The 15,003-nt window shown below is 37.7% G+C and overlaps 2 protein-coding genes across 5 annotated transcripts in view; both read left to right on the top strand.

Annotated features, from left to right (window-relative positions):
- The first annotated feature begins 785 nt into the window (after positions 1 to 785).
- srsf2b (serine and arginine rich splicing factor 2b) lies at positions 786 to 5,227 on the top strand. 4 transcript variants are annotated; one of them, XR_798444.1, is made up of 4 exons: positions 786 to 1,503; positions 2,223 to 2,569; positions 2,957 to 3,129; positions 3,844 to 5,227. XR_798444.1 is itself a non-coding variant. In XM_010772263.1 (3 exons), exons 1-2 carry the CDS (start codon positions 1,034 to 1,036, stop codon positions 2,554 to 2,556), a joined length of 804 nt encoding a protein of 267 aa, XP_010770565.1. In that variant the 5' UTR covers positions 786 to 1,033; the 3' UTR covers positions 2,557 to 2,569; positions 3,844 to 5,227. The 4 variants fall into 4 exon arrangements, 2 of the variants coding, with proteins under 2 accessions (XP_010770565.1, XP_010770564.1); XR_798443.1 differs by having other exon boundaries at positions 3,837 to 5,227; XM_010772263.1 differs by lacking the exon at positions 2,957 to 3,129.
- Positions 5,228 to 7,027: 1,800 nt separating this feature from the next.
- The window catches only part of mfsd11 (major facilitator superfamily domain containing 11), an 18,277-nt gene continuing 10,301 nt past the window's right edge, over positions 7,028 to 15,003 (top strand). The window contains exons 1-10 of the mRNA XM_010772261.1: positions 7,028 to 7,280; positions 8,386 to 8,553; positions 8,637 to 8,692; positions 9,955 to 10,062; positions 11,037 to 11,116; positions 11,211 to 11,307; positions 13,028 to 13,086; positions 13,188 to 13,341; positions 14,617 to 14,660; positions 14,885 to 14,950. Coding sequence (XP_010770563.1) covers positions 8,458 to 8,553; positions 8,637 to 8,692; positions 9,955 to 10,062; positions 11,037 to 11,116; positions 11,211 to 11,307; positions 13,028 to 13,086; positions 13,188 to 13,341; positions 14,617 to 14,660; positions 14,885 to 14,950 — 760 coding nt within the window. The 5' untranslated portion in view covers positions 7,028 to 7,280; positions 8,386 to 8,457. The remainder of the gene's footprint in view (positions 7,281 to 8,385; positions 8,554 to 8,636; positions 8,693 to 9,954; positions 10,063 to 11,036; positions 11,117 to 11,210; positions 11,308 to 13,027; positions 13,087 to 13,187; positions 13,342 to 14,616; positions 14,661 to 14,884; positions 14,951 to 15,003) is intronic.

Genomic DNA, 15,003 nt, shown 5'->3' with positions numbered 1-15,003 from the left:
TATTACGAAAACCTATTATTTCTCCTTTTTAAATAAGTCCTTAATATTATACCTGTTTAAGTTGTTAAGCGAGGGTTTCTATAAATGTTTTTTGGATATCCTTATTTATTATCTCTATTCAAACATACATTCGTCATGGAACTAAATAACCTTTTTTTCTGCATTTAATGCTTATTGTGTCTATATTGTACTTATTTTAATGAACACCTGTTACATGCTTTTGTTAATTGAAAAAAATTATATTTCACCTTATATTCAACAAAAAAATCTTAGTATATATTTTCACATACTATCAGATGTAAAACCTGCTGTAAAAAAATGATGAAAATTAATTGATTGATTTAATCTTTTCAATATTGTAACCGTTTAAGTAAAGTTAAGTTTGGGTTTCTGTCAATTTGATATCATCAATTCGTCTGTCTATTTTCACATCATTCTTTCATGGAACACATATCTTTGATTTCTCCCTTTTTTATGTTATCTTTATTGTACGCCCTTTTCTCAAGACTTGTTATATTTCCAGAATGGTATTCAATAAAAACACAAACATTTTACTCATATTCATTTGAAACTTGACTGTAAAAAATGTTTTATGTTATCCTTAATTCTATGCTACAAACTATATCATGGAACTTATACATTATTTATTTTGTATACTGTACTAAATTAATTTAAGACTTGTAATTACAAAATGTGTCGTTTTAATATTGAACACAATTAAAACGTAATTCCACAGGGGGCGCTGGTTGGTTAAATGTGATACTGAAGCGTGCCACAATTTGAGAGTAGAAGAAGAAGTTCACTTCACGCACTGGTTCGGGGCAGTTGTTGAACGCGAGGCAGACGGAGTTGTGCGGGAAGCAGTCGCCAATTTAGTGGTTGTTCAGTCTCAAATACCCAACAGGTGAGGGGAATCCATTTAAAAGAACACCCAGTGTGAGTGTGTGCGGACTTTAACAAACAGGTAGGCTCTTTCGTAGCCGAGAATTCAAGTGTTTTGAGGAAGGCTGCTAGGCCTCAAAGGCTAATCGCCATGAGTTACGGTAGGCCTCCGCCAGACGTCGACGGCATGACTTCCCTAAAAGTGGACAACTTAACGTACCGAACATCTCCAGAAACCCTCCGACGGGTGTTCGAGAAGTACGGCCGCGTAGGGGACGTCTACATCCCCCGAGACCGATACACGAAAGAAAGCCGCGGTTTCGCATTTGTGCGTTTCCACGACAAACGTGACGCCGAAGACGCAATGGACGCCATGGACGGCGCGCTCCTTGATGGACGGGAGCTGCGAGTCCAGATGGCCCGGTACGGAAGACCACCCGACTCTCATTATGGTGGTAGTGGAGGAGGAGGTGGAGGAGGAGGAGGAGGAGGCGGCGGGGGTGGTGGTGGTGGCCGCGACCGAGATCGAGATCGCGATCGCGACGGTGGTGGTGGTGGCGGAGGCAGCCGACGAGGAGGAGGTGGTCCAACCAGGCGATACGGTGGACGACGAAGCAGAAGGTAAGAATAGGCGCGCAAACAGCTCTATATACACACACACACACACACACACACACACACACACACACACACACACACACACACACACACAGTAGCCAGACTCCATTAAAGAAACTGCCGATTCAGAGGGATCCCATTCTACTTACCATTATTGTCCTCATCGAACACAAGTAAAGTATTTTTCCGAACCAGCAATATCCACTCTACAATTCAGCACAGATTAAATACGAAAAAAACATTAAAAAAAAAAAAAACTAATCCGTGACTTTCGAAGTCTGTGAATAGTATGCCACTTCTTTACATTTAATATGGTCCCTTTCAATGCATTTTATTATTATATAATATATAAATTAACTACTATTTCAGTAAATACAGGGTAGGAACACGTGACTTTTTGGATAACTCTGTTGCCAGACTCCATTGAATAATTAACATATTCATGAGGGCCGTGCTCTTTTGAACAATACTTTTCCCAGAGAACGCAATTTAAGTATTTTATCGAAACTGCATAATCCAGATACAGCAAAACTTTTCCAACGTATTTTATTTTCCACCCAACTGGCCACAACTGAAACTATTTACATTTATAAGAAATTCCACTTTATGATGTAAAACAGAGAAAACCAAGAAGCCTTCATGTCTGAGACCCAAAAAACGTGTTTTTATGTCAAACTGTTTCCACATTTTGGACCCCAATTTAACGCTATGAATGTTTCCAGCTCCTCTCCCAGCCCGAGAGACAAGAGACGCAGCCGGTCCCGCAGCAGGAGCCGCTCTCGCTCCCGAAGCCGATCCCGCTACAGCAGATCCAGGTCCCGCTCCTACTCCCGATCAAAGTCTCACTCTCCCAGGAACAAGAAGGTCAAGGCCCCCTCTCGTTCTAGATCTAGGTCCCGATCCAAGTCTAAGTCAAAGTCCAAATCAAAGTCCAAGTCCAAGTCCAAATCAAAGTCCAAGTCCAGGTCCAGAAGCCGCACCCCCTCCAGAGGGTCCAGGTCGAGATCTAAAAGCCAGCCCAAGACCGCAGCAGAGAATGGAGGGGAAACCCCATAAAGCTCAACATCAGGTGAGTGTTGACTACATGTTGCAAAGATTTGTTTTGTGTCCCTTTTGGAACTTTTTAAATATCAGGACGGGAGACAGAGTAGTTTGAATTTTACTCTTGGTAAGTTTATCCCCGTAAGCAGCAAATACAGCAGATACTCTGACATTTTTGGTTTTAAATAACAGTAGCTGTTTTTTTTTACCTTCGAAAGGATGCACCATGAGTCTTTTTTTTTTTTTACCACCCTTGCAATCGTGACCTGCAAAGTCTTCGAACCCATAATCACATTTATGCAACACCCAGTATGAAAGATCATATTATTTAGTGAACACTAACTATACTAAGTTATACTAAGTGTTTGTTAAGAACAGTTCTGTAAACCAAATCTGGAATTTTCTCCTTCCCAAGCTGCGGCATCCTGTTTGCTAAAGTGGAGTTTTTGCTGAGCTGAGGCAGTATGAGCAGTTAGCAGCTATGTGGTGAGCTGCTGCCCGCAGGCCTCTGCTGCTGCAGCTGCTGCTGGTGGGGGTTTCTGTGCAGCAGGGTGTTGGAGGCAGGCAGAGTTGGGGTTTGGTGTAAAGGTACGTCTGTCTGTGTACACCACCGGAAATTAAACTGTCCTCCAGTGCTTGCCCCCAGCCCAGAAACGTTTGGGCTTTCGGGGTGCTGAGGTTTGTCTCCTCATATCAGTTGGTTCACTTCCCTTTTTTTTTGTTCAACATAGGGCAGGGAAATATAAATTATGTCAAGTATCTCAATATTGTTTATTAAATACAGTATTGTTTAGTTGGCCGAATTTTTTTTGTGTGCATGTTTTATTACCTTTAAAGTAAATTGCAGTATAGAAAATAAAAATAAATACCAGGGCAGCCACATTTTGCAATATGCAAGCCGGTCAAAGTTCATGGCGCCAAATATTTACAACGTACTATGTCCCAATTGCTTACATACTAAAAAATAAGGCTAATAATTGGGAACCAGCCATAGGCTACATACATTTGCACATTCGCAATTAAGTGGGCAGTCTATATTATTTGTTTCACCTTTACATGGCAACGTTTTTTGAGATGGAATAACATGAAAAACAAAATACATGGGGGGAGCTATGCAAATGAATATTTGGGACCATGACTATAATAATTATAAGTTAACGGTCTTTAGCGAAGCTAAACTACATGAGCTGTTGTCCAGGCAGCGCATTAACAGGCTTTTATAAAACCAGTCTGATTTGGATTAATTCTGCGGTCCTCTGTGACTTGGTTCTGTCTAACTTTCTCTGTTCTGGCAGTTTTCAGGGGACGACTGACAGCTTCACGTCGCAGACTGGATCCAACCCAAGCAACAGTGTGCCGCTGTAAAAGGTTATTATTGTGTCTTCCATGCTTTGTTTCTTTTATTCATTTGGCCACAAAAATGGCTCTGTCACTTCATCAATGTGCTGTGATTGTTTTTATTTTTCATAATGATTTTTTAAAATCTGTTTCACTGTGGAGAGGAAACACTGTTCTGACCTGGTTTTGTAAAGATGACCCAGGATAAAAACAAGTCATGTTTGTACCTCTTCTGTGCGCTCTTCTCCCCACGGGCCTGTGTCAGGAAGAGATAGAACGTAGTCTGGGTTTCTTTCAATTGTCTGGCTTTGTTTAATCTTACTTGCAGCAGAGATATTTAGTCACCAACTTTCTCAACACAGCTTATGAATATAAAAGAAACAAACCTTACAATAACAATTCAATCACATGCAACAGCCACGGGTCAAATGTTGGTCATGTAACTATACTTGTGAGTTATTCTCTTGGCAAAAAGCTGTTTCTATTTGACATAATTAAAAGGGAAATATTTCTAGAGCTGCAACTGACAATAGTTGTTTTCCATTTATCAATCAATATGTTGACTATTTTCTCAATTTATTCAACCTTTTGCTAACTCAAGCGATTAAATACCGTCTTTGTGTATTTGTCCCATTTCAAAATGCGGAAATTTCTCTAATTTGTTTGTTGTATTCATCCCTAAAGTCAGCCAACACGGTAATTCCGTACACAGGCCCGTGGTGTCCACACACATCTAAAGAAGCATTTCAAAAAAAAAAAAAAATGTTAAAGATAAATCGACAACAACAAAATCAAACTGCTTTATATCACTTTAATTTCAGTGCAAACAATTCATTAAACTGAAGTAACCCCTCAAAAAAACCACCTAATTTACAATCTTTTATTTCAGCAGCTCAGGGCGTATTTGTTAGACAGGACAGCAGACCATTTTAACTCCTGTGATAAATGTGTTAAATGTAATTGCATAAACAGTGAAAAGTGACCGGGGTTGATGCATCAGTTTGAAGATTGTTTCACAGATTTTAAGGACCTTCAATATTTTGTTGCCAGGGCATAATTTACTGGACTCTAGACAAAGTGTCTTTGTGGGGTATTTTTATTTTATTTTTTTATGCTAATCCTGCTTGTATGTTTTGTTTTGTGCACTAGGCGCAGTTGTGTAGCCGTTGAGTATTGCTGGTTAGCTGTTAAGGTGGCGTGTTGCTCTGAAGAGTGCTCCTGTGACTACCAGTGGTGCAGTGCTACATTCTCACCCTTTGTAAGATGACATGCTTTTTTTCCTTTTTTCTCTGTATGGTCATGGATGATAAATGTGACTTTCATTAAAGATTTGGTGTTTTGTCTAAAATTGATTTGTTTTATTTTTGTGTTGTATGTGGCATGCTTTAAAACATATGCAAGTGGGAGAGGAGGTATTTAGATAATTCACTGCATTAAAAGTACTGTGATAATACTCACTAGATTCCAAATGTTTTTTGTCACTGTTATACAAGTATAATGGTAAATATAAGAAGCGTTTGAGGAATAAGACAAGAGCAAAGTTTTTTAAATGCAAAAAATATGTATATCTGGATTAAAAGTGGCAGTAATGTGCACATTTTGTATTATACAGATGTATTATCACAATTAAAAAAATAAATAAAGTTACTTGATTAAATATACCTTTTTTACATTCCACAACTGAGATAAAGTATTAACACAAAAATAAAAACACTACATTTCCAGATATACTATGTATACAAAATGTTCCTGGACAAATATTAAGATATAATGGGAGGAAAATAAACTAAAAGGTACATGATATCGAGACAGGATGTAATAAATATCACTAGTGAGCCAATATGTTTATGGTGTGTATAGATGATGCAAGAGTCGATGTAACATTAATAGTTGAGTAAAAAGTTCAACATTTATTTCTGAGTTGTAGTGGAGAAGAAGCAGCATGAATAACTTATTCAATCACTGTTATGGGTAAATATCAGAGGTGTAAAGTAACTGTACATTTACTCAAGTACTTTAGTTAAGTCCAATTTCAGATCATTGTAATTTATCTGAGTATTTCCATTTTATGCTACTTTGTACTTCTACTGTACTACAATTCAGAGGTAAATATTGTACTTTTACTGCACTACAGTTATTTAATACCTTTAGTTACTTTGCAGTTACTTTGGATTAATGATGTGAAATATTATCAACATTTAAATCAGACTTTAGTTCCACCTGGAGTAATTGAGTTCACAAGCTACTCTGCAGTATTAAAAAAAAAAAAACTAGCTGCACCTTTACCAGCTTTGATAACACTTTAATACAACAATAATTATGATCAAAACACATATTATTCAGAAATGGACCAATCTGCAGAATGAGTACTTTTACTTTTTGTACTCCCAATATATTTTGATGCAAATACTTTTCAACTTTTACTTGAGTAACATTTTGAATGCAGGACCTTATTTGTAACAGAGTATTCCTACTTTCTGGTACTTCTCCTCAAGTACAAGATCTGAGTACTTCCACCTCTGGTAAATATGATTTATTGTACCTAGTGGAGACAATAATCCCTCCTTTGTTTGGCTTATATATTATTACTTTAAAGTACTAATGTAATAGAGCAAAGAAGATTTCTGGTAAAATATAAAAACATTTTATTGTTTCAATTTTTTTTAAAGACATTTCTTATTTATTTTACTCGTATTAATATCATTATAAGTATATATTTATGTTCTACTGCCCTTCACTAATTGTTTTTATTCATTTACATTTGTCTGTGTTTATATCGTTAAAATATGAAACTGCAAATGTACATTTGTTCGATAAACATTTCTACTTGATTTACAAAAAATGAAAAAGGCACTTTTATTTTTTATCCGGAAGTAGTTACTGGCTTGCTAGCTGTAGCATTACCCATAAAGGTTAACAGTTTCTATTTTTTAAATCAAAACAATAAATAACTTAGCATTTATACCTGATTTATACATGGATATTGTAACAAGTGGTTAAGAATGAGTTACATTTAAATTTGCCTTTTAGTGAAGTTCAATAACTAAACAACTAACCGGAAGTAGAATCCATGTTACATGAACAATCTACACAAAACTGGATGGGTTTAAGCAGATCCGCTGTTGATGAAGTCCCTCCGCGCTAAATGTTTGTAAATCGAAGATTCAAGCTAGCGAAACAGCACTACGGTCAGCTGACTAATTCACATGACTGCCTCTAATTCTAGTTTCGGTCCTGTTTACCGGTGAAAACACTCCATGAAAGCAGTTTAACGCGATGCTGAAGTTAGTTTAAAGTAAGTAAGGATACCGGGACTACCATAAGAAGCTAACTAATGTTAATAATAACTCTCTGAGCCCGCACACAGAGGAGCAGCTAGCTAAACAGCTACAGCGGTGTTGGTAAGTTGTTCTCTGTCTCAAACCCTGCACTTGATTTTCTTAAACTTGACGTAAAAAGACACCTCTGTCTATTGTAATCTGTCATTGTCTTGAAACTTACCCTCGCTACAATACAATAAGACTGTAAAAAACCCCATTTAGAAATTAGCCGAGTAAAGCTCCATTGCTTGCCTTACAGTCGGAAAAACGAATGGATAAAACCATGGATAAAACGCATATTTTGATGTTGATGTGATCCAGATAATCCACTGAACAATTCGGCATGAAATTAATTCCCTAACAACATGGGCTTTTATCAACGGGTACTCGTGGAGATGAGGGGCGGCAAACTATTCTAAAAGTTCTTATGTTATGTTATAGACGTAAGTTTTTTTTTTTGCAGATATATCGTGTGCCGAAATTATTCGTCTTCTATACTGTCAAATAAATAATATTTCAAAGCGTTTATGAAATGTTAGTCTTGTAAGTGTGTATGTGTTTGTGATTAAACCACTGATCTTTTAAGGAAGTTTGGTACACAAATAAGCATTTTTTAAAATTGTGTTTTCTAGGTTTAACTGTACAGACGTTCTCTTAAACGTAATGTTACACATACACACATCTGTCTTTTTCCTCTTCAGTTAGTTGAACACATGAACAGTAAGATAAACACCCTTTACAAATACGTCAGTTAAAGCTAAGTTGCTTATAGTCAGCCATTATGCTGGGACAAAAACACACATTAGGTGTTATTGTGATCTAAACAATCCACTTCCTAATTCAGCATACAATTCTTTAACAACACTTCTTAGGTAGTCATTCCTATGCAGTTATCAACAAAAACAGATTGATGGTAGGTAGGTGGTAATGGTAGGGGGGAAACTATTCAAAAAGTACATTTTTATAAGAAAAGGTTTATAGTTTGTAGATCTATAGTGTGCCAAAGTTATCATTGTGCTCTATAATAGAAACATTTCATGAATAGTGTATGACTGTATCAGTGTTTTGAATAAATATGTGTTTGAGTCAAGTTCAGTATAAAGTTATTTTTGTATGACTGTTGCAGACAGTGACTGTAATATTGTATTCGTTGTTCTGATTTGTACTTCTCTTCTTTTATTTTCAGATGTGCTGTTCACGCCTGTAGATTCTTTTTTTTGTCTGTACTTCCTCAAGGAATTTGCAAATATCCTGCAAAATGGGTCCTGAGGGGAAGAGGCTGTTAAACATCGTCATCTTAGGCTTCGGCTTTATGTTTATGTTCACTGCTTTTCAAACATGCGGCAATATAGAGGTAGGCTGAATTGACAAATGCTCATTTTAGATCCAATTCATCATGCTTCAGTGCTAAACTAAATTATTTCTCAATCTCTACAGCAAACTGTCATCAAGAGCTTCAACAACACTGACTTCCATGGGAGTGGATACACCAGGTTGGTATGCTTAGATATGCTGCACACTTTCTCTGCCTGGATCTGCTGGCATCTTCTATAATCAAATCTGTCGCACGCAAAAATCCTTGAAGCATAGTTCAATCTTAGGTTAACCATTTGAGGGGATTTTTGGTCCGAGTTCAGTAAGTCAGGAAATTGCATACACTTTAGTTTGCAGGAGAGTTATTAGAAAGTTTGGATTAGATCTGTCAGGATATCTAATTTTGTTGAATTTATTGTTCCAGAAATAACTGGCAAAAACAATATGATTTTAATTTTAAGACCATTTTGTGCCATTCAAACAATGATAGTATAATGTATTCAAAGGTTCAAGATTCAAAGGCTTTGTCATAGCTGCAGAGCCTTTTTATAATGGTCTTAAGACCCAGGATCTTCCAACAGTTCAACCTACTATACTCAAGACCTAAAAAGTAATAAAGAAATAAAATGGGCATATGTGACATAATGGTGCAAGTTAAATGCAGGATTAAGGAATAAAGTACCTTTATTCATCCCACAGAGGGGAAACATAATAATACCAAACTGAATGTAAAATGAAATACTTGATAGTAGAATAAATACTGTAATAATTTATACATAATTATATTATTAATCTTTATTATAGAGCATGTTTTAATAACAATTCAAACAACATTTTATATTGATTTATTTATATATTCCTCTTTTATTTTATTTATGTATTTCTTATTGTTGTGTGTGTTTATATTTCTACATTTATTTTTATTTTGTATTTATTATTCTTTTATATTTCCACATTTTCAAAGAGCAGAGCCATTTCATTTTCTTAAAGGAATATTCAGTATTTGGGATTTGAATGTGAAAAATGGCAAACAAAGGCAACCCTACGAATAACATTTATTAAACTTGGACAAATCAACTTTTTACACAAAGGTTTCTCTCAACTCTAAGTGACTTCAAGAACATCTACTTACATTTCCAAAAACCTCTCCTGTTACATTCATACAATTGTTCAGCTTAAAACTGCCTTTGTTTCTCACAAATGTCAAAGAAAAATTGTACGGAGGTAAAACTGATATTTCTAACAATTATTCTTGATAAATCTTCGACCTGGTGTGTATGATAACTATCCATTAGTTCTACCAGCAATAATTGGCCTCTTTTGTAGAAGTAAACCGTTTTAGATTTTTCTTTTTTAAAATAGAATCTTAGCAGCTAAGATAAGTGGCACACACATTTTACTTGAGTTTATGCATAATCGGTGTGTTTTCTATCACTTTCAGCATGGCGATAATCTACGGAGTTTTCTCTGCATCCAACCTGATTGCCCCCTCGGTGGTGACCGTCGTCGGGCCGCAGCTCTCCATGTTCTTCAGCGGGCTTTTGTACAGGTCAGAACACAAACACTACGTGAAGTTTATTGATATACAGTACCTAGTGAAATAAAAAATACATATAAAAACAGTCAAGAAAAATGTATAGGTTTTGTTTATTCTATGTAGGTGAAGTTTTTTTAAATCATAGACTCAGGGATTACCAGATACAATTGCCCCTTTTTATAGGCGAGTGAAGTTTATAGGCGAGTGAAGTCACATAAATCACATTTTAACAACAAGAATTCAAGTTGCTTTGCAAAAAACAATAAAAGCATCAAAACATGTCATAGAAATGCATTATAAAAGGACAGTTTTAAATACATTTAAAAGCAGTAGAAATTAAATATAAAACTAAAATAGAATAACACAGGTATAAAATACAATAACAAATGTAATAGTGCTTTGTAAGAAATAAATAATCATTTGAATTAATAAAAGGCAGTGGCAAACAGTCTTCAGCCTTGACTTTAAAGGTCCCATTTCATGGCCATTTCTACTGATCATAATTCCATTGTTGAGGTCTACTAGAATAGATTTCTATTGTTCAATTTTTCAAACTCACATTGGTTTGCTCATAACAGCATCTCTGTATAACGTGTGTGTATTCACTCTCTGTCTTAAACGGCTTGTTGGAGCTCCTGCCCCCCCCCTCCCTGTGAGCCCAGTGTGCTCTGATTGGTCAGCTCGCCCACTCTGTTCTGATGAGTCCACCACCGTTACAGTGGAACATCAGTGATTATGTGTTACAATGGCGTTAGCAAACAGAAAATGACACCAGTAATGACAAACAGATGAGAATGCTGCATGGGGTCTGGGTGCCGTGTTGGCGGGACGTTGCGCGGCTCGCCTGCTGCGAGGAGCGGACTGTGTGAGCTGGGTTAATGTGCTGCGTGGGGTCTGCGAGACATCGCGAATGGACGCGGGACGAAAAAGCAGATGTAACTAACATAACCCTTTTTAATGCAAATGTATGTCTCTTGTTTCCACAGCGGCTACATCGCTATGTTCATTTACCCGTACACATGGAGCTTCTACACAGCGTCCGTGTTGGTTGGGATAGGAGCAGCAGGTAAAACAAGAGACTCTATCTAAGGATGTTTCTGAACAAGACAGCATGTTTTCTCTTTGTTTATATCTCCGGATTTTCTACTTGTATTTTCAAGTCTTGTGGACGGCTCAGGGAAATGTGCTTGCCATCAACTCCACTGATGACACCATCGGAAGAAATAGTGGCATCTTCTGGGCGCTGCTGCAGTTCAGGTGAAACTACCACCCTAGTTTCTCAAAGCAGCAAATCTCTGATATTTATGCATGACATGTTTTACTTTAAATTAGTTATTCCCTTCTAAAAAGGACCTGAACATGATTGTTGTATGAATTACTCATCTTGTGTTAGTCCTGGCACCTAAATGGTGGAATGAGCTCCCCATTGACATCAGGACAGCAGAAACTGTGCATATCTTCCGTCGCAATCTGAAAACGCATCTGTTTCGATTGTACCTTGGCAATTAAATTCTTGAAGAAAAAAAAGAAGCACTTTGCAAAGTTAATTTAAGCCTTGTAATGAATTCACCACAATTACAAATAGTATGACTTGCTTGAAGTGAATATATCTGCACTTTCCTTGTTGTTCGAATCTTTATAGTTATGGAATTTATTCTAAGTCGCTTTGGATTAAAGCATCAGCCAAATGAAATGAAATGTAATGTAACGTGTTACTTTGAATTCTTGAAGATGTTTTTTTTACTCATGACTCCACTCTGAACAAACAATCAAAAAATAAAGAATGTCTTGATGAATTTCATAAAATGGGGCCTCGTTTGATGCCAGTAAAACTATATTAGAACACCTGTTTGCAAACTCTCACACAGTATGCAGTATAGTCCAAGTATAGTCCAAAGTCTGTGTCAGCTAAGTCCTTGACTTCCACTGGTACCATGTAAACCAGTGCTAGCTGTTCCATGGTCGGGTCGTCAGCGACTAAACCGGCTCCCCCACCTGGCCTCGGTCTTGTGTGGAGGGTGATGGAGACACCCAGCAGGACTAAATACAAAACCTGTCAAAGGGCGGATGAGCTCCTCGTGAGCCAACGGCCATCTCCTGCAGCCAATGTTGGCGCCAATGTATTGACCTCTGTCTTTCCTTGGAGTCCTGTCAGCGGAGGCCAAGTGTGGTTCCTGCAGCTTGGGCAACGCTGGAGCCCTCATTCCCGCCCGGGCAAGTGGAATGGAGAGGACACTTCATCGCGGCGGCGTAAACTGTCATTAGTTAAGGAGATCCAGACTCGTATCGGCAAAGCCGCAACGTCTTTCAGTCGTTTGCGCTCAAGAGCCTGGACCAACAAATACCTCACCGAGCGCACTAAGACACGCATCTACCAATGTTGCGTGGTCAGCGTCCTGCTGTATGGTTCCGAGGCGTGGTCAACTTACACGCGGCACGAAAGAGAGCTAAATGCTTTTCACATGCGGTGCCTGCGCAACATCCTCGGGATCACATGGCGGGACAAGTTCACGAACGAGGCGGTGCTGGCGCGTACGGGCAGCAAGTCAATGTTCCAAACACTGAAGGTCAGGAGGCTGCGGTGGCTTGGTCACCTTCGCAGAATGCCAGATGGCCGCCTGCCAAAGGACATCTTATACAGCGAGCTGAGCGCTGGTTCCAGAATATCCAAAGTGTTTTATATTAAGGTTTTACTTAATTAGGCCCCCATTTACTTGAAATCATTAAGAATTTTCAATTTTTTTGCATTCTTTGTTTCACAATGGAGTCATGGTAGAAAAATTTACTTTCTTCAAGAATTCAAGGTAACCCCAGTTGAGTAATTGATAAGCAAATGATCATTTTTGGGGTCAAATATTCCTTTAGCAATTAAAGGATTATTAAAGTAGCTTCCGATTATTTTTCAGAAGCTCTACAAAGTGTTGCATCTCTATTCTTTAGTTTTGAACTCATTTTAACGTCCCTCCTCTCTCTGCAGCTTATTCTTTGGAAATCTTTACATATACTGTGCCTGGCATGGACACGATCACATAACAGGTAGGAAGGAAAACTGTACATGTGCATTAACGGCTATTAATGGAGTTCAGTTCCCTTCAGTTGAAATGTAATCATGTGACTCATGCTGCTGTGTGTCCCAGACAAAGACCGTCAGACGGTGTTCATCTCTCTCACGGTCATCAGTCTGGTCGGCTGCTTCCTCTTCTTCCTCATCCGGAAGCCCGGCCCTGAGGCGGCTCCTGAAGACGTGACAGAGTCGCTGCTGCAGGCCGAGTCTACTGAGAGTACAGCCAGGTGAGGAACACCTGGGGGGCTGTGTGGAAAGACCTGGAAAACTACAAACATCAAACTGTCCTGCAGAATATAACTTCAGGATTCTGTATAAACGTTCCAATTATCAAGTTTGTTGCCAATTAGGCTTTCAATTTGTGTAGTGCATACAATAAACATATAAAGAGGAAATCAAAATAAGGGCAAAAGTCAAGAAAAAAAAATATAGAATCTATATAGAAAAACAATACATACACACACAGGTGATTTCACACAAACATATTTTAAATAAAGGATAGATGCGCTTAATAATCTAAAGGTAAACAAATATGAGAAACACGTGAAAATGTTATTTGTCTTTGTTTTAATTATTATTTGTTTCTTGCTCTTTAATTTCTTCTTCTTTATATTTTGAATTACTTTTTTTTGTTGCACATTTATGTATTCTATTTAATTATCTTTGTATTACCACCATTCTTTATTTACTTTTTTATTCTTTTATGCATTCCACTTTATTTAATTTTCTTCCTTTTTATATTTAAAAACATTTCTATTCACAATTGTATTTGTTCCTCTTGAGTTTTCCATATCGTCTTTGCTTTTCCTTTACATTTCCAAATGTCTTTGTTAACTTACCATTGTTTTATTTTGTTCTGCTTTTTAAAAATTGTTTTATGGATTCCTCTTTATTTTTATGATCTTATTTATTCTTCGATTCATTACTGTTTATACTGTAATGTATATTTGTACAGATTTATTTATTGCTCTCCTATAAATCCATATGTTAGGGGGGTCCAAATCATTCTGCCTGATGTATTATTTGGGTTGGGGGCTCATGATAATAACTAATAATCCACTGTACAGGCAGCCTGAACATTGATCAGAGATATGTATTGTTAGCGAGCAGCTGGGCCTCTTTTCTCTAGTGGTCCTGATGTCAGAAGCAAACATTCCTTTTAAACATTATTTAACAAGAAGGAGAACACCCTCCATAGATTGTTGAACATGTCCTGGAGAGACATTTTTCAAAAGACAGATGGTAGACCTCGTCGTCCCGCCCGGAGCTGGGATGATATGTTTTTGCAGGCCGAGACGGGGTGACCTTTTTCTGTAAATGCTATCCTTTGTAGTCTTTTCCACATTTGTCTTTCAAACTGCTGTAATATGGTCACTAAGACAACCGAGGGCCCGTTTAGGGATGAGTTTAAAGGTGAAAATGTCAACTTAACAAAAATGTGAGCCTGTGAAATGTCGAAGAACAGTTTTATCCAAATGTCTTGATCGACTTCCTCTTTCCAGCTCATCGCACCAGAGCATCGGCTCACAAGCTCTGGATGCTTTTGGTAAGTTTTGACTCAAATCAACTGCACTTCATAGGCTTTGAAAGGGGAATTGTGATGTAATGAAGTGTGGTTGTATCCTGCCTGTTCCTCCAAACTGAATCACTGTAGGTAACACACTGATTGTGGAGAATAACCTAATTCATTCCCATTTCTAAACATCACAATTATCCCTTTTAAACTTTAGACAAACAGAACTGCTAACCTCCACCTTTCTTTTTCTGCAGTTAAAGCGTGCAAAATGTTTGTCACCGAAGAGATGCTGCTGCTGAGCTTCTGCATCGGATACACAGGTGAGAGAGAGAGAGAGAGAGAGAGAGAGAGAGAGAGAGAGAGACATAATGAA

The sequence above is a fragment of the Notothenia coriiceps genome, unplaced genomic scaffold, assembly GCF_000735185.1.
Source record: "Notothenia coriiceps isolate Sejong01 unplaced genomic scaffold, NC01 NC01_scaffold00011012, whole genome shotgun sequence".
NCBI classification, from domain to species: Eukaryota; Metazoa; Chordata; class Actinopteri; order Perciformes; family Nototheniidae; genus Notothenia; species Notothenia coriiceps.
The sequence above is the reverse complement of the archived record's forward strand: the minus strand, read 5'-3'. Positions and strand labels throughout refer to the sequence as shown.

Coding starts and splice junctions, on each gene's coding strand:
- srsf2b (XM_010772263.1), top strand. CDS start 1,034: ATGAGTTACGGTAGGCCTCCGCCAGACGTCGACGGCATGACTTCCCTA. Junction 1,504..2,222: donor GGTGGACGACGAAGCAGAAG/GTAAGAATAGGC, acceptor GAATGTTTCCAG/CTCCTCTCCCAGCCCGAGAG.